We start from the raw sequence: 20,055 nt of genomic DNA, 5'->3' as shown, positions 1-20,055 counted from the left end.
ACCGTGTCCAAAGGCGACGGGAGTCCGTTCGCGGGAGATCCAGAGTGGACCGGGGCAGGGTTGGAGCCTGCCGGTACTGACCGCGGAGACCGTGCACAGGCGGGGTACCTGGACCCTAGTTAGAAGACGGTTGCAAGCCCCTTCTCTACTTTACCAGGCCGGGAGCAAGGTTGCAGGCCTTGTTCCAGAAGTGTTAGCCCAGATAGAGCAAAACGGCAGCCCACCGCAGGGGATAGGGTATCCGCAAACACCCACTGAAATCCCAAGGGTCAGTTTTCAGGGGCACGTCTCCCAAACAGAATATACCGGGAGTGGACTTCCCCGTTCCATAGGGAGTTGTCCAGAAGTGAAAAGAATTACAAAGTGCCGGAAGAAGGGATATCGGTGCACCAACCGGGTGTGGGACCCATGTACACCTGAACATGGCGGCCGGCCACTGACACCTTGGTTTACCAACAGACTCGTGTGCAATTATTCAACAGTGAGTACACCAACGTCCCCCGGTCCGGCCCAGCGCACCACCTCCTAATTGTGACATTCTTGTGATGTCCATTTGTGATCTGTTTCCTTACATCTACAGTACATAAAAATGTACATGATCAAATACAGTTTCCTAGGTTAACAATAGAAATGTTTCTGGATGATATGTTTGGCTTCTGATTTTTTAATGAATTCATAGAATTGAATGGGTGAGTTTTGTCCAAGACTTGGAATAGAATAGTACACACTGAGATTGTTTTCTAACTGACTGTCTGAGAGAAAAGTTGTTCATCCGAATAGCCCTACTGAATAACATGGTCAGTGTACCATCTGCGTATTATCCAATCAAAAATTAGACAACATATGTCCAATTTATATGCTTGTCGGCATGAATTCTTAGCATGGGCGAAATAATTGAAGTCGCAGATTGGGCCTAGGGATGGAGGGGGCCCACCGACCCCAGCACCTACTTCAGCTAGATGGGCATCCGAGGATGCACATCCAGCTGAAATGGATTGCGGCGCAGGGATATACCAATCTCAGCTGCCGTCCACTGCATTTGCTACAGAGGAGGATGCCACGCATGGGAAGGGAGAAGATATATAACTGTAAGGGGCCCAGGCATATTTACCAGGAAGATGCCCAGGACAGAAGATATATATATACCAGGATGGGGGACATATATACCAGGATGGAGCCTAGGATGGGGAACATATTTATAAGGATGGGGGACATATTCACTGGAAAGGAGCCCAAGACAGAAGTCATATCCACCAGGATGGGGGACATATATATTAGGATGGGGACATATATATCAGGATGGGGGACGTATATACCAGGATGGGGGACATATTTACCAGGATGGAGTCCAGGGGGAAACACATATCTTTATAGGATTCCGAACAAGGGCCCATACATCTGACCAACATCCAGCGTGGTGGTGCACCGGGGTCAAATTTTGCACCGGAGCCCATCGGACTCTAGTCACGCCACTGATTCTTAGGCTGCATTAATAATTGTTTGAAATGTCGTATTGCTGTCCATTTTTTGTCATAGACCCATACAGCAGAATTGATATATTCACACATCTGTTAAAATCATAGATTTGAGAGACAAATACATTTGTGTAAAATTTTGATCTGATTTTGTGGATCAGATTTAGCCATTAAAATCTATGGGGATCCATGAGACACACATGCAAATTGGACGGCTTCCAATTTGCTTCTGGTTTGCAACTAGGTTACAACTAGGATGATATCTTAAAAAAAATAAATAGGTCTGTTTCTCTGGTATGGATGTGTGAATACGTACAGAGGCTATATTCACACAGTGTGTGTGACCTTTGTTTTTTTGGACAGCACACTGACCCATAGAGTTTCATTGATCCATCCACACATCTGGTTTTAAACCGATCTGTGTTTCTTGTCCATGAGGCTCAGAGCAAGTCCTATTCTCATTCTTTTTACGCCCATTAAAATCTATGGCAATTCCTATAAAATGGATGACACTCAGAAAACATACTTTATACTTCAGGTTTCCATCAAAATTCATCCGTTTTTGGGCTCATGCAGACAAACATATAAATCGGACATGTGCTGTCTAGTTTTTCATTGGATAGCACACACACAGCACCCTGACCTTGTAATTCAATAGGGCTGTTCAGATGAACGATTTTTTGTTCAGTCTAAGGCCCGTTTCACACGTCAGTGAAAAACACAGACGTTTTTCACTGGCGTGTAAAACACGCACATGTCCCTGCGTATGACGAAAATCACGGCACACGTGGGTTGTCTAAGTGCAATCCGGGCTCCGTTCTCCGTGGCCCGTGATTGCACTTAGAGATTCACTTACCTGCGCCCGCTCCCGCTCTCCGTGGTGCTGATCGCTCCCGCGACGCAGCATCTGGCCGGCGGTGACCCCTGCAGGAGCTACTTCCGGGTCGGCTGTGTCGCGCATCATGAATATGCGCGACAGTAATCAGCCGGCTTAGAAGGAGCAAGCTGCACGGGCTGCAGAGGACATCGCTGGACGCCGGGTGAGTTAAAATGTTTATTATTTTAAAAGCACGTTTTTTTCTGGCACGTGTTTCACGGACCACACCACTGCGTGGTCCGTGGAACATCAGTGATGCCAGAAAAAAATGGACATGTCTCCGTGCAGCAATCACGCACACGCGGGTACGCCGAACAGACACGTGCAGTGAAAAATCACTGATGTGTGAGCAGACCCATTCATTATAATGGGTCTGCGTATGTCAGTGATTCTGGTACGTTTAAAAAAAAGCACAAACGTACCAGAATCACTGACATGTGAAAGGGGCCTTACGGGTCATAAGAAAAAAAATCGCAGCATACACTACTTTCTTCCGAGTCTGGGATAAGATTCGCCCATTCAGGTCTATCGGACATAAAAAAAATCTGATCCCACACTGAACATCTGAGTGGAATCTTATTATTGTGGATATATTTCTTATATAAAACTAGGAAACTGTATTTGATTATGTACATTTTTTTATGTAGATGTATGAAAACGGATCGCACACGGACGGCACACAGACATCACAAGGACATAAAAAATGGACACGGATGAATGATGATTGGATGATTTTTCATACTTATCTGAAGGGGCCCTTTAAAGGAGTTGTCCGACATAAACTTAAAAATTTTTGGTAAGCTAATCTGTGCTGTATTGTCATATAAAACACCCCTACATTGTTATTTTTTGTTTTCTAACTTTTGTTCCTCTTGAATTATCCCTTTATTCTCTGCAGCTCTTTGTTTACATTCAGCTCTAGCAAACATGATAATTTCCTGTGTAAACCTCCCAGTCAGAGCTGGCACCGCCCGGCCTCAGTGTCCATCCTCGCCCCCTGCCCACCCCTTGCCCAGCCCTGCCCTCTGCCCACCCCCTGCACAGACATTCCCTATTCTGCCCCAGCACCTGACCTGTTATCACTACAGCATTGCAAATAACAGCCCCACATCGGGCTCTGCACTCCCCACACACACATCGGGCTCTGCACCGCACACACACATATGGCTCTGCACCGCACACACATTGGGCTCTGCACCGCACACACAAATATGGCTCTGCACCGCACACACACATATGGCTCTGCACCGCACACACACATATGGCTCTGCACGGCACACACAGATATGGCTCTGCACGGCACACACACATATGGCTCTGCACGGCACACACACATATGGCTCTGCACGGCACACACACATATGGCTCTGCACCGCACACACACACATATGGCTCTGCACTGCACACACACATATGGCTCTGCACCGCACACACACACATATGGCTCTGCACCGCACGCACACACGGTGCTCTGTACCGACCTCCCTACCCCCAAAGGGAACACATGTAGGGAATACAAACTCACCCCTCCTCGGTCCCCGCCGCTCCTGCACGTTTGCACGCTGTCTGTGCTCTGGACATATCAGCACAGTAGTGATGTCACTGCTGTGCTGAAGAGAGCACAGACAGTGGGACAGTGATGAGAAGCAGCGCTGCGCTCCCTCTCATCAGCGCTTTCAACTATATCGGCATCTGTGATCTGTGATGCCGGTACATTTGAATGTGCGATCCTGAGCAGGGGCCCGCGGTGCTGGAGCTGACACCACGGCAGCCGCCGCCAGGACCCTCACCCAGGTGACGGACCCCACAGCAGTGCAGGGGGAGGTTGTGGGGAGAGTACGGGGTGTGGGGGAATGCGTGGGAGGGTGCAGGGAAGGAGGGCGGGGACTCACGCACTGTACCACCCAGCAGGGCGGCAACATGCTGTTCCAGATTTGCATGTCATCATGGTCCTGCCCATGTTGACATGAAATGACCAGAAGCAGCAAAATCGCGGCAGGAGCGGTCACATGACCGCTCTGAGCCGGGGGAGAGGGGCTGACAGTGGAGCAGGTAAGTGGTCACTATCTACTTACCTGTCCCAATGTAGCCCAATAGGGAAATAATAAAAAAAAGTCAAAATAAGCCGGATAACCCCTTTAAGGCTTTGTGCCCAGGATGAGTTTTTGATGTGTATTTTTGTTGCTCATAAAATGCAGCATCTTACAGTTCCGTAAAGTGGATGGAGCTAAAGTGACCCGCGGTGCGTGTTTCAATTCCGGAACACCTCAATTTCTCTTGCAGGAACGGCAAGTTTTCTGTGCAGATTTTCCCATAGACTTGCATTAGATGAGGAAAAACCGCAAGTAAAAAAAAATGTGAAAACGCACTAAAAACGCATATAATCTGCACATGACTATCAATAAAGTTTTGTTAAAGCCGAGTATCAAAAAAAAGCAGCTTTATTTAAGACCCGCAACACACATCCGTTTTTTTTGTACGTGTGCGGTACGTATTTGCACGTACCAGAGACACGTACACACGGAGACCCATGTTATTCAATGGTAGATGGCACACACACGTAAAATCACACGGAACGTGTGTCCATGTGATAAGTACGTGTGTGCGCTTTTCTGCACGGACGACATGTCCGTTTTTGGCCGGCAGCACGCAGGCACGGACCCGCTAAAGTCTATGGGTCCGTGCCTGCACTGACCGCACACGGAGTATGTCCGTGTTCAGCACGTTTCGTGCGTGTGCGTTTTTACACTATCAATCTTATTTTTATTTTTTTTTTAAATTAAATTCAGTATACTTACCTTTTTTTCTGCTGTTCTCAGTCATACTTACATTGGCGCTCGTTTTTTTTCTTCCCCCAGCTCATACCGCTCCCCGATCACCAGCGCGGCGAGGAACAGCTGTGCAGAGAATACACGGCAACAATTACTTTGAATATGCCGGCCGCTCATTAATCAATCTCGTATTCCCTGCTTTCCCCACCCACAGACGCCTGTGATTGTTTGCAGTCAGACACGCCCCCCACGCTGAGTGACAGCTGTCTCACTGCACCCAATCACAGCAGCCGGTGGGCGTGTCTATACTGTGCAGTAAAATAAATAAATAATTAAAAAAACGGCGTGCGTTCCCCCCCAATTTTAATACCAGCCAGATAAAGCCATACGGCTGAAGGCTGGTATTCTCAGGATGGAGCCCCACGTTATGGGGAGCCCCCCAGCCTAACAATATCAGTCAGCAGCCACCCAGAATTGCCGCATACATTATATGCGACAGTTCTGGGACTGTACCCGGCTCTTCCCAATTTGCCCTGGTGCATTGGCATTCGGGGTAATAAGGAGTTTTTGACAGCCCATAGCTACCAATATGTCCTAGATTAATCATGTCAGGCGTCTCCCCGAGATACCTTCCATGATTAACCTGTAAATTACAGTAAATAAACACACACACGGACAATCCTTTATTAGAAAAAAAAACACTAACAAATTGCCTTGTTCACCAATTTTATAAGCCCGAAAAAGCCCTCCTTGTCCGGCGTAATACAGGATGTTCCAGCGTCGCATCCAGCTGTGCTGCATGAAGGTGACCGGAGCTGCAGAAGACACCGCCGCTCCTGTCAGCTCCACGCAGCTAATGAAGGGAATAGCATGATCAGCTGTATTCAGCGTTGGCCGCGAGTAACCTCAGTGACAACTCAGCTGATTGCGCTATTCCCTTTATTAGCTGCGTGGAGCTGACAGGAGCGGCGGTGTCTTCTGCAGCTCTGGTCACCTTCATGCAGCACAGCTGGATGCGACGCTGGAACATCCTGGATTACGCCAGACATGGAGGGCTTTTTCAGGCTTATAAAATTGGTGAACAAGGCAATTTGTTAGTGTTTTTTTTTCTAATAAAGAATTGTCCGTGTGTGTGTGTTTATTTACTGTAATTTACAGGTTAATCATGGAAGGTATCTCGGGGAGACGCCTGACATGATTAATTTAGGACTTATTGGCAGCTATGGGCTGCCAAAAACTCCTTATTACCCCGAATGCCAATGCACCAGGGCAAATCGGGAAGAGCCGGGTACAGTCCCAGAACTGTCGCATATAATGTATGCGGCAATTCTGGGTGGCTGCTGACTGATATTGTTAGGCTGGGGGGCTCCCCATAACGTCGGGCTCCCCATCCTGAGAATACCAGCCTTCAGCCGTATGGCTTTATCTGGCTGGTATTAAAATTGGGGGGGACCGCACGCCGTTTTTTTTAATTATTTATTTATTTATTTTACTGCACAGTATAGACACGCCCACCGGCTGCTGTGATTGGGTGCAGTGAGACAGCTGTCACTCAGCGTGGGGGGCGTGTCTGACTGCAACCAATCACAGGCGTCTGTGGGTGGGGAAAGCAGGGAATACGAGATTGATTAATGAGCGGCCGGCAAATTCAAAGTAATTGTTGCCGCGTATTCTCTGCACAGCTGTTCCTCGCCGCGCTGGTGATCGGGGAGCGGTAAGTATGAGAGAGGGCTGCTCACTTCAGTCACTCGGGGGATTAGCGGTCACTGGTGAATCCTTCACAGGTGACCGCTAATCAGTACGCGGCACACAGACAGAGCCGCGGCATGAAAATGAAGTCGGGTGAAGTTCACCCGAGTTCATTCTCATCGCGCAACTCTGTCTGCTGTCAGCCAACATGTATCAACGACATTGTGCAACACACAAACGGACATTCCACACGGACATTTCACGTACACATACAGGGGCATTTTACACACAAACACGGACATTTTACACGTACACACGGCTCGCATACGCCATCACACAAATGCCATACGTACCGGAGAAACGCCCCAAAAAAACGGAACACAGACCAGAAAAACGGACTGTGTCACACGGACGTTTTTTATGCGGAAGTGTGTTTTAGGCCTAATGCATGACATACCAGAGACAAAAAAACGCTGAGTCAGATCTAATATATAAAGCTGAGTGTATGTGTGTGTGTGTGTGTGTGTGTGTGTGTGTGCGCGTGTGTGTATGTTCGCTAAAGGAATCCGCACCGTCGCATTTATAATCACGAAATTTTGCGCAGGCACCCCATGTGACTCAGGAAACATCATAGACTATGTTTTGATGGGAAAATTTAACCCCGTGCTTTACAGTTACTCTCCAAAAAACCTGCCTCCAGTAACGTCAATGAAGCTGCGAGCTATATGTTATTAATAGGAGCTGTGAGTGGTTGCTATAGGAACAAAGGACATTCATAGTATTAGAAGCTTATGTGTGAAGTAATATGTCGGTGGAGAGAGAGATAAAGAGAGACAGAAGGAGACAGACAGACATAGGCACAGGCAGAGTAAGTGGCAGACAGGGAAAGAGACAGAGAGAGAGACAGTCAAAGAGACAGACAGAGGCAGACAGACACAGACAGACAGGGAAAGAGACAGACAGACAGAGACAGACAGACAGGAAAATCGACAAAGAGAGAGAGACAGACATTCAAAGAGACAGACAGACAGGGAATGAGATGGATAGAGAGAGACAAAAAGACAGACATAGGCACAGACAGAGTAAGAGGCATACAGGGAAAGAGACAGAGAGACAGCGAAAGAGACAGAGAAGGAGACAGTCAAAGAGACAGACAGAGGCAGACAGACAGTGAAAGAGACAGGGAAAGAGACAGACAGAGATAGAGACACACAGACAGATAGGAAAAGAGACAGAGAGAGACTAAGGTGTACTTTGCACACTACGACATCGCAAGCCGATGGTAGCGATGCCGAGTGCGATAGTCCCCGCCCCTGTCGCAGCTGCGATATCTTGTGATAGCTGCCGTAGCGAACATTATCACTATGGCAGTTTCACATGCAATTACCTGCCCTGCGACGTCGCTCTGGCTGGCAAACCGCCTCCTTCCTAAGGGGGCGGGTCGTGCGGTGTCACAGCGATGTCACATGGCAGGCGGACAATAGAAGCAGGGGGGCGGAGATGAGCGGGACGTAAACATCCCGCCCACCTTCTTCCTTCCTCATTGCAGCCGGGATGCAGGTAAGGCGATGTTCCTCGCACCTGCAGCTTCACACATAGCGATGTGTGCTGCCGCAGGAACGAGGAACAACATCATAACATCGGTCCTTCCAAAATTATGGAAATGACCGACACTACACCGATCATATGATTTCGACGCTTTTGCGCTCATTAATCGTAGTAAAAACGATTCACATACTCCGATGTCGACAGCGACGCCGGATGTGCATCACTTTCGATTTGACCCCACCGACATCGCACCTGCGATGTCGTAGTGTGCAATGTACCCCTAACAGTCAAAGAGACAGAGGCAGACAGAGACGAAACAGACAGAGAGTGAAAGAGAGAGAGAGACAGACAGTCAAAGAGACAGAAGCAGACAGACACAGACAGACAGATACAGACAGACAGGGAAAGACACAGACAGAGAGACAGACATGGAAAGAGACAGACATGGAAAGAGACAGAGACAGGAAAAGAGACAGAGACAGGCAAAGACACAGAGACAGGGAAAGACACAGAGACAGGGAAAGAGACAAAAACATGAAAAGAGGCAGACAAGGAAAAAGACAGGGAAAGAGAGAGAGACAAGGAAAGAGACGGAAAAAGACAGAGACAAACGGGGAAAGAGACACACGGGGAATGAGACAGATGGAGAACGAGACAGACGGGGAATGAAACAGATGGGAAAAGAGACAGATCTGAAACGAAACAGACCTGGAACAAGACAGACCTGGAACGAGACAGACGAGGAAAGAGACAGGCAGGGAAAGAGACCTACAGATAGACAGATACAGAGAGAGATGGACAAAGAGATAGAGAGAGACTGAAACAGAGATAGACAGAGACATAGACACAGATAGACCGAGAGATAGACACAGACAGACAGATAGACATGGATAAAGACAGAGACACACATGCATAGAGACAGACACACAGACAGAGACAGACAGGGTAAGAGACAGACACAGAGACAGACAGAGAGACAGACGCACAGAGACAGACAGGTAAAGAGACGGAAAGAGAGACAGACAGAGACAGACAGAGACAGACAGAGACAGACACAGAGACAGACACACAGAGACAGACACACAGACAAAGACAAACAGAGAGAGACTGGGAGAGAGACAGAGAGACAGTTACTATCCCAGACAACGCCCGGGTACTACAGCTAGTAAGTTACAAAATGCATGTAACAAAACACTCAAAAACACAATGAAAAATCACAATTTACTGAATAGGCGCAGAAAAGATGGAACATGAGAAACTATATAATGTTAGCCTCACATTGCTAGGAGTCATTGAAAAAAAAAAAGCTCAGTTTACCTGCTTCAGTAAAAACAAAACGGCTGAGAATTAAATCCGTTTCTCTCGGATGGTAAGACTAGGTTCACACCACTGTATTGTCGATTGTGGAAAAACCTCAGCACTTGAACAAATCTATTTCCATAGAGCTTTTAAAATGGCCACTTTTTTTATTTTGCACAGACCGAATGTATGAAAAAAATTGCAGCATGCACAAGTGTCCTCCATTATTTGGATATGACCAACCTATCCCAAAACAAAAAATCTAATCCCTTACAAATCACCCATATTGCATCTGATTTTTATGGATATATTGTTATTATTATTATTTTTATTATTATTATTATTATTATTATTAACATAGCAACCTGTTTTTGGTTTTGTAAATTTTATTCATTGCTGCTGTATAAAAAACAAATGCCGTACGGATTGCAATCTGGATATAAATCAGATGATTTTTTTTTACACATTTGTTTGAACTTATCCTCATACGGGTATGTGAATTCAGCCTTAAAGACCACGTTCACACATTGAGTATTTGATGAGTATTTTTAACTCTGAATTTGTAAGTCAAAACTAGGAGTGGAACAATCAGAGGAAAAGTACAATAGAAACACGACACCATTTCTGTATTATTACCCACTCTTGGTTTCCTCTTACAAATACTGAAGTAAACAACTCAACAAATACGCGATGTGTGAACATGGCCTTAGAGAATGTTCCCCCAATAAGGAATAGCGTTTTGAAGGCAGTGTATTTTTGCTGCGTCCAAAACACCGCCTTTTACAGTACAAGCACAGTGGATGGGATTCATAGGAATCTCATGTCCACTGTGTTTCCTTTGTTCTGGAGTATGAACTGACCTTTGGCGCAGCTTTCTGAGCCACAGCGTGTCAATTTATGTTTGCGGAGACGTGAGTGTTCTCAGCGGGAGAACACAGCGAAAAGCCGCTGCACCTAGAACCATAACCGTGGGCACAGACGCTACATTCTCTTGCGGTGAGCACTAGCATATTGGCAAGAGAAATTACGCTGCGCTTTGTCCCTAATCCTAGGCACGAACGCTGTGTACTCTCGCTGTGAACACTAGCATCTCGGCAAGAGAAAGTGTACAGCACCTAGAACCCTAATCGTGGGCACAGACGCTACATTCTCTTGCGGTGAGCACTAGCATATCGGCAAGAGTAATTATGCTGCACCTAGAACCCTGATTGTGGGCATGGACGCTGAGTTCTCTCTCGGTGAGCACTGGCATCTCAGCAAGAGAAATTATGCTGCACCTAGAACCCTGATTGTGGGCATGGACGCTGTGTTCTCTCGCGGTGAGCAGCAGCATCTCGGCAAGAGAAATTACACTGCACCAAGAACCCTAATCGTAGGCACGAATGCTGCATTCTCTCACGGTGAGTACTAGCATCCCGGCAAGAGAAATTACACTGCGTCTAGAACCCTAATCATGGGCACTGATGTTGCATTCTCTCGCGGTGAGCACTAGCATCTTGACAAGAGAAATTACGTTGCGCCTAGAACCCTAATCCTGGGCACGAACACTGTGTTCTCTCACAGTGAACACTAGCATCTTAGCAAGAGAAATTGTACTGCGCCTAGAACCCCAAATGGTGGCCACAGACGCTGCGTTCTCTCACGGTGAGCACCAGCATCTCGGCAAGAGAAATGACACTCCACCTAGAACCCTAATGGTGGGCATAATTGCTGCGTTCTCTCACGGTGAGTACTAGCATCTCGGCAAGAGAAATTACGCTGCGTCTAGAACCTTAATCGTGGGCACGAATGCTGCGTTCTCTTGCGGCAAGCACTAGCATCTTAGCAAGAAAAATTGTACTGCACCTAGAACCCTAATCGTGGGTACGGACGCTGTGTTCTCTCATGGTGAGTACTAGTATGACGCCAAGAGAAATTGCCCTGCGCCTAGTACCCTAATCATGGGCACGGACGCTGTGTTCTCTCGTGGTGGGCACTAGCATCTCGGCAAGAGAAATTACGCTGTGCCTAGAACCCTAATTGTGGGCACAAACGCTGCGTTCTCTCGTGGCAAGCACTAGCATCTCGGCTAGAGAAATTACGCTGTGTCTAGAACTCTAATCGTGGGCACAGATGCTGCATTCTCTCGCGGCGAACACTAGCATCTTGGCAAGAGAAATGACGCTCCGCCTAGAACCCTAATCCTGGACACAAACGCTGTGTTCTCTCGCGGTGAACACTAGCATCTCGGCAAGAGAAATTGTAGTGCGCCTAGAACCCTAATTGTGGGCACGGACGCTGCGTTCTCTCGCAGTTAGCACTAGCATCTCGGCAAGAGAAATTATGCTGCATCCAGAACCCTAATGGTGGGCACGGATGCTGCGTTCTCTTGTGATGAGCAATAACATCTCGGCAAGAGAAATTATGCTGTGTCTAGAACCTTAATCATGGCCATGGATGCTGCGTTCTCTCGCGGTGAGCACTAGCATCACGGCAAAAGAAATTGCTCTGCACCTAGAACCCTAATCGTGGGCACGGATGCTGCATTCTCTCGCGGTGAGCACTAGCATCTCGGCAAGAGAAATTATGCTGTGTCTAGAACCTTAATCGTGGGCACGAACGGTGCGTTCTCTCGCGGTGAGCACTAGCATCACGTCAAAATAAATTGCACTGCACCTAGAACCCTAATCGTGGGAATGGACGCTGTGTTCTCTCGCGGTGAGCACTAGCATCTCGACAAGAGAAATTATGCTGTGTCTAGAACCCTAATTGTGGGCACGAACGCTGCGATCTCTCGCAGTGAGCACTAGCATCTCGGCAAGAGAAATTATGCTGCGCCTAGAACCCTAATCGTGGGCACGGATGCTGCGTTCTCTTGCGGTGAGCACTAGCATCTCAGCAAGAGAAATTACGCTGCGCCTAGATCCCTGATTGTGGGCACAAGCAGCGCATTCACTTGCGTCTAGAACGCAGCGTGTCCGCTTTGTGGGCACATACCCTCAGGGACATACGTCTGATATATTTTCTGATTTCATAGACGTAGCTCAATAACACATTGCCATTGATCCACACACCTGACTCCTTTTTAATGATCTGCAGATTCATTAACTGAATTCCTTTCATTATTGGACACCTCTGAGGTATTGGGATAATATAAAGCGGCTGCCATTTATTACTTTAGTACACTCATGAAGTCTGAGTACTAAAGTGACAATCCTCTCTAACCCAAGGTGTAATGTAATTCTAGAGGTTGGGAAGTATTGCCCCTCCTGCATCTGCTTGTCATTTTCCAGTAAATGGCTGTAGCCTGAAGTACTGAAATAGTTAAGGAGAACAAAAGTAACAATCCATGCCCTGTGGGTGGAGAGTGTGGAGTGCAGAGAGTGCAGGAGGACTCCACCTCTCTCCAGTAGTGATCCTGCTCCCTGTGAGCACTGAGCTGCTGCAGTGTGTGTGACTGGCACATCCATCCTGGCATCCTACTCATCTGCTCCTTCTTGGATTATTGCATGTTAGAAGAAACCTTGAGGAGCTGCAGATTCAGGTAATGGGAAAACTCCATAGTAAGTAGCCAAACACATGTTCTGCTCAATTCTGTGTATAAAATGCCTTCAAAAAAAGTGTTCTCCTTTTCAGGCATTGTTTTCTAGCGCATTGAGGACTTGCCTGGGCAATGTTTTACTTTCTCACTTTCCAAAGAGTAGTGTTACCCACCCCTTCTTCCTCCAGGCTTCTGACAGCAGCGGTGAAAGGGTTACAGGGCAGGTTTGCCACCTATCCCAAGGGATAGGAGAAACACAAGCCATGGTGGAGACTTTTGGGGTATTGCATTTCAGCCCAAATCAGACTATTCTTTTGTTAATGAGGACTTTTGTAAAGGGATCTTGGAGATGTATTCTCCACTCAGGATCCTGTTTAGCTGGACAGGTAAATTCCAAGAAATCTTAGGAGGGAGGATAATCAGGAGAGACGAGACCCAGATCCACAGGTGACAAAGTCTACCAAAAGATTTCACAGTGAAAACTGTGGAAGTGAGTTTATGGATCTCACCTGTCCATAGAAAAATGGATTGTGGAATCACAACTGGTATTGTGTGGGAATTGGTGGTGGGTACTGGACTTGTCACCATAGACCCTGACCTGTGGACTTGGCAGTCATTTATTAATGACATATTGCATGTTCCCCAAGTGCGACCTTGACCCTTATCTTGTTTTCTAGATTGTAAGCCTCACTTTGCCATTATCACTGAAGACGTGAACGTTCGTCATGGTTATGGAATGTGTAGTTTTCTTATTTTGTATACAAGTCAACAATTTATTTTTTTTTTATGGCTTTATTATCGTAATAAATGTTCCTACTGTTACGTTCTATGGGATCACAGGAATCCGTCTTCATTGTGAATGGATTGCAGACTCCACTGGGTGGCTAAAAAATAGGTAGTAGTTTATACCTCAGGTGGCCGGCGTCTGACTGTGAGGGCTCGCTCCCACTTGGGTAAAAATGGGCAAGTGCAATGGGAGAAAAAAAAAACGCATTACACTTGGACCCATGTTATTCGATGTTCCGCACATTTTTTTTTTCCCTCAAATGTAATCTAGACTAGAAAAAAAAAAATCTCACATGGCATACGGAATACAAAACGGATTCCGCTCTTCCAACTATTCTGGATGAGAATGGGATATATTTTTATTCTACTTTTACTTTTCGTATACACCGGTGGAAGCATTCCCCAAGGCTGTTTACGCATGTGTATTGGAAAAAAAACGGTCGATATACGGAGATAGAGATATATAATATATATATATATATATATATATATATATATATATATATATATATATATATATCTCTCATAAACTTTACAAGACTTTAATAACAGCAATTTATTCATAATTTTGTTTACCGTACGATTGATTTATATTGACCACATGTAATCTGAGAGATGTAATTATTATATAATATATATATTCCTTTTTGCACACTCAAATATAAATAGGCAAGTTGCATTCAAGCTATGGAAGAGACCAGTTCATGCTGCAATTATTTTCACACTGACATTCAGTCCAAGTAGAAGGCTATCATCTAAACAGTCCAATTGACTAACATTGGTCCTAATGCTGTCTGTGACTTCTGATTTTTACATACACAGCACTTGAACTGAAAATATGGTTGTGTCTGTACATATTAGACTAATGTCGCCCAAACAGGCCAATATCAACAGATTCGGCTGAAAGTCTAATTTATTTGGAGGCCTCGGACACCTGATCATTGGAGGGGATGTCGATCGATCGGTATGACTGACATTGGAATGGTCAGTGCTTTGCTCTCCCCAAGATAAGTCACCGCCAGAGATGTCTCCGTGCGGCGTACCCGCGTGTCCGTGATTGCCGCACGGAGACATGTCCATTTTTTTCTGGCATCACTGATGTTCCACGGACCACGCAGTGGTGTGGTCCGTGAAACACGTGCCAGAAAAAAACGTGCATTTAAAATAATAAACATTTTAACTCACCCGGCGTCCAGCGATGTCCTCTGCAGCCCGTCCTCCCTGCTGCTTCTAAGCCGGCTGATTACTGTCGCGCATATTCATTATGCGCGACACAGCCGACCTGGAAGCAGCTGCTGCGGGGGTCACCGCCGGCCGGATGCTGCGTCACGGGAGCGATCAGCACCATGGACAGCGGGAGCGGGCGCAGGTGAGTTGATTTCTAAGTGCAATCACGGAGAACGTAGCCCGGATTGCACTTAGACAACCCACAGGGACATGTGCGTGTTTTACACGCCAGTGAAAAACGTCACTGTTTTTCACTGACGTGTGAAACGGGCCGAAGTCAGATTAAAATGTGAGTAATTGACTTAAGGCCGCTTTACACACGACAGCATCGCTAACGCGATGCCGTTGGGGTCACGGAATTCGTGACGCACATCCGTTCTCGTTAGCGACGTCGTTGCGTGTGAAACGTACGAGTGACCGCTAACGATCAAAAAATACTCACCTATCGTTGACACGCTGTCCAGTTCCCAAATATTGTTGCTGTTGCAGGACGCAGGTTGTTCGTCGTTCCTGCGGCAGCACACATCGCTATGTGTGATACCGCAGGAACGCGGAACCTCACCTTACCTGCGGCCGCCCGCAATGAGAAAGGAAGTAGGTGGGCGAGATGTCGGGATGTTCGTCTTGCTCATCTCCGCCCCTTCCGCTTCTATTGGCCGACTGCTTAGTGATGTCGCTGTGATGCCGAACGAACCGCCCCCTTAGAAAGGAGGCGGTTCGCCGGCCAGAGCGACGTCGCTAGGCAGGTAAGTAGTGTGACTGGTCCGAGCGATGTTGTGCGCCACGGGCAGCGATTTGCCCGTGACGCACAAGCGACGGATGCGGGTACGCACGCTAGTGATCTCGCTAGCGAGATCGCTGCGTGTAAAGCAGCCTTTAGTCTTTGCATTATGTATCTGTGTGTCACACTAACCATGGAGAACAGACAATGAAGAGAACTGTATAAAAAATTTGAGAACCAAAATTTTTGAAAAATATCAACAATGTCAAGGTTACAAGTCTATCTACAAAGATCTTTTATGTTCCTTAGTCCACAGTGTGCAACATAATCAAGACGTTTACAACCCATGGCATTGAAGCTAATCTTATTGGTCGTGGATGGCAGAGAAAAATTGATGAAAAGTTGTAACATAGGATAGTGAAAAAGCCACCCCAATCAAGCTCTTGGTGCATCAGTTTCAGTGCAAACTATCTGACATTTGAATGATATGCTGTGGCAGGAGACCCCGGAGGACTCCACTGCTGACACACAAAAAAGTTAGACTTCAGTTTGTCAAAATGAACATGAGTAAGCCAAAATCCTTCTGGGAAAGGGTGTTGTGGACAGATGAGACCAAGATAAAGCTTTTTGGTAAAGCACATAATTCTACTGTTTACTGAAAAGTGAATGATGCCTACAAAGAAAAGACCACAATACCTACAGTCAAATATGGTGGAGGTTCAAAGATGTTTTGGGGTTGTTTTGCTGCCTCTTGCACTGGGTGCCTTGACTGTGTGCAAGGCATCATGAAATATGAAGATTACCAAAGGATATTGGATTGCAATGTAACTCCCAGTGTAAGAAAGCTGGGTTTGCATCCTAGGTCATGGGTCTCGAAGCAGGACAATGACCCCAAACATAAGGCAAGAAACTGCCAGGCATGGATGGAAACAAAGTGCTGGAGCGTCCTGAAGAGACCAACAAAGAATACAGATCTAAAGCCCATTGAAAACATGTGTAGAGCTCTCAAAACTGTTATTGGGAGAAGGCAGCCTTCAAATATGAGACCTGGAGCAGTTTCCAAAAGAGTGGCCCAAAATTCCAGTTGAGAGGTGTAAGAAGCTTGTTGATGGTTATAGGAAGTGATTGATTCCAGCTATTTATTCCAAAGGATGTGCAACCAAATATAAAGTTGAGGGTGGCAACAATTTTATTCTAGCCAACGTTTTGGGTTTTGTGAAACTGTCCAATTTTTTTTTTTTTTTTTGTTGTTGTTCATATGGGTATTTTTTGCCAATCCGGGTGCAGTTTAGTTTCCACATATGTTCGCCTAATTCATCATTTACCACTTTTGAAAAGTTGCAAATGTACTCTAGTCCCCTCCCTCTTTCCATCAGTAGTTTATGAATGCCTGAAATTTGGGCGTATATTTTAGTAAAACGTGTCTTTTAGACCTAAAAAGTCACAACACGGGTAACAAAAATTGGAGAATTCATAATTCTTGTGGGCCATTTGTACAAAAAAGAAAGTAGCAAATATCACAACACAAAAAAAGTACCTTGAAAACATTTGGGTCAATGGTGCTCTTTTTTTTTTTTTTAAACACAAAAAATGGTGGAAAATCTCAGTAGTGACTTATTATTATTATTATTTATTATTATTATTATTATTATTACTTAACTGTATATCCTGAAAAGCAGAGTAACTGGCAACCTATACGCCAAGTATGTCTGTTGGCAAACTTCTTCTGCCTTTTTTTTTTTTTTGGGGGGGGGGGGTGTTGGCTATATTAGCCAAATATAGAGAATAGAAGAAACTCTGCAGCAAATGCATATGTGCCCATTCCGGTTACAAACCCATATCTCCACTGTTAAGTGCAAATTTGACCATGATCTATCAATGATCAGTAGATTGATTATGAAAGGGGACATAGTCGTTAACGTGGTTGTACCAAATTTGTTGATTTCCTAATTGCTGTAAATCCAACTGCTGGGACCACCACCAATCCTAAAAATTGGGCTCTGAGCACTGTAGAAATAATGGATTGCTTCCAAACATGGTGCAACCCCTTTAGATGGACCCTGAGCCCGGAGCCTAATGTGAAAGTCACCACAATATGCTATCACTTAGGCCTGGAATTAGCCAATTAATTTCTAGCTGTTAATAAATTGAGTAACATGGGAGTGGGCAGCTTGACACTGGAACCTCCATGGAACAAGATATGATCAATGGTAAAAAGACTGGGATGGTAGGGTATCTGATTGGATCATGCTGTGAGCATTTGTGGTTAACATACCATTATGGAGTCATCTATTACTAGCCTACTGTTATGGGGTGGCTATGGCTGGAAAGAGTATATCCGAGGCAGGCACACAGTTTGTGGATTGCACTTAGAAGTACTAGGGCTAATAACAAAAATGGAAAAAAACGTACGTGTCATGCTTTGTTATTATTTATTATAGCGCCATTTATTCCATGGCGCTTTACAAGTGAAAGAGGGTATACGTACAACAATCATTAACAGTACAAAACAGACTGGTACAGGAGGAGAGAGGACCCTGCCCGCGAGGGCTCACAGTCTACAGGGAATGGGTGATGGTACAATAGGTGAGGACAGAGCTGGTTGTGCAGTAGTCTACTGGACTGACGGCTATTGTAGGTTGTAGGCTTGTTGGAAGAGGTGGATCTTGAGGTTCCTCTTGAAGCTTTGTGTGCCACATGATTGACTATATGGCATTTATTTGTTGCCGTTACATGTGCTATATTGCTGCTTTCGCTCAAAAGGGATTACTCAATTGACCTATATGACCAAGTAGATTTTATGGCTGTGTTGCTAGAAGCACACTGACAACATAATTATAGACCAATCATTTTGACGACACTAAGGTGACTGTACACAGTGGAACGTATTTTATATATAGGTGTAAAGGCAGTTTTAAGGCCTCCATACACATTAGACCAACGTTGGTCAATCCTACCAAGGTAGACAGGTATGGCCCAACAGATGATGTTGTGGTAGATAAGAATTATTATTATTATTGCGCCATCAATTCCATGGCGCTTTACATGTGAAAGGGGTATACATAATAGGGACAGGCAGGGCTGTGGAGTCGGAGTCCGAGTCGTGGAGTCGGAGTCGGAGTCGGAGCTCATTTTGGTGGAGTCGGAGTCGGTATAAAATGCACCGACTCCGACTCCTAAAATATATAATAAATTGGGGACAGGAGTGCAATGCAGAATGTGCTGAATATTTTACTAAATAATAACATTTAGTATAATGCTTATATTTAAGTGAAAAATGTATTGTAGTACAATGTGAACATCAGACATTTAATTGTTTTTATGATACAATAATCAAGATATTTGGATAGAACATAAAATATTTATTGGAATACAACTTTAGAACACAAAAAACTAATAAATTGTAAATATGTAATATATATATACACAGTGTATATACACACACAAGATATATATGTAATCTACTGTATATTACATAGTGTATTACATATTTACAATTTATTACAGTTTTTTGTGTTCTAAAGTTGTATTCCAATAAATATATTTTATGTTCTATCCAAATATCTTGATTATTGTATCATAAAAATTATTAAATGTCTGATGTTCACATACACATATTCATGTACTACAATAAATTTTTCACCTAACTATAAGCAATATATGTAGGAGTCGGAGTCGGAGCCGGAGTCGGAGTCGGTGCAAGAGAATTTGAGGAGTCGGAGTCGGAGTCGAAGGTTTGGCTTACCGACTCCACAGCCCTGGGGACAGGTACAATAATCATAAATAATACAAGACACAGGTACAGGAGGAGAGAGGTCCCTGCCCGCGAAGGCTCGCAGTCTACAAGGGATAGGTGAGGATACAGTAGGTGAGGGTAGTGCTGATTGTGCGGCGCTGTATCATACTGAGGGTTGCGGCAGGTTGTAGGCTTGTCGGAAGAGGTGGGTCTTCAGGTTCCTTTTGAAGCTTGTCAAGGTAGGCTTGACAAGCCTACATACCGGCATATCTGGTTTTGGTCTTCTGATATTTTTGATCTTTGTGAGATAAGCCGCCAGAGGAGTTGGGCAGCAGCTCTTTTATAGAGAACACAGGAGCACTCAAGTGGTTGGGAAAAACAGGCGAGAGAGCTGTCAGCCAAAGGA

The 20,055-nt window shown here is 45.5% G+C and overlaps 1 protein-coding gene across 2 annotated transcripts in view; it reads left to right on the top strand.

The window, feature by feature from the left end:
• The first annotated feature begins 13,071 nt into the window (after positions 1-13,071).
• PRAG1 (PEAK1 related, kinase-activating pseudokinase 1) overlaps positions 13,072-20,055 on the top strand; it is a 59,390-nt gene continuing 52,406 nt past the window's right edge. The window contains exon 1 of one of the 2 annotated variants that reach the window (XM_075352330.1): positions 13,072-13,182. Coding sequence is in view for 1 of the 2 variants with exons in the window: in XM_075352325.1 (XP_075208440.1) it covers positions 13,186-13,201 (16 nt within the window). In the remaining variant the exon portion in view is untranslated. Of the gene's footprint in view, positions 13,202-20,055 lie in introns of both variants that reach the window. The other variant, XM_075352325.1, reaches the window with a different exon arrangement.

This window comes from Anomaloglossus baeobatrachus, chromosome 1, assembly GCF_048569485.1.
Source record: "Anomaloglossus baeobatrachus isolate aAnoBae1 chromosome 1, aAnoBae1.hap1, whole genome shotgun sequence".
In the NCBI taxonomy this organism is placed as follows: domain Eukaryota; kingdom Metazoa; phylum Chordata; class Amphibia; order Anura; family Aromobatidae; genus Anomaloglossus; species Anomaloglossus baeobatrachus.
This window is presented reverse-complemented; position numbering and strand designations above follow the sequence as displayed.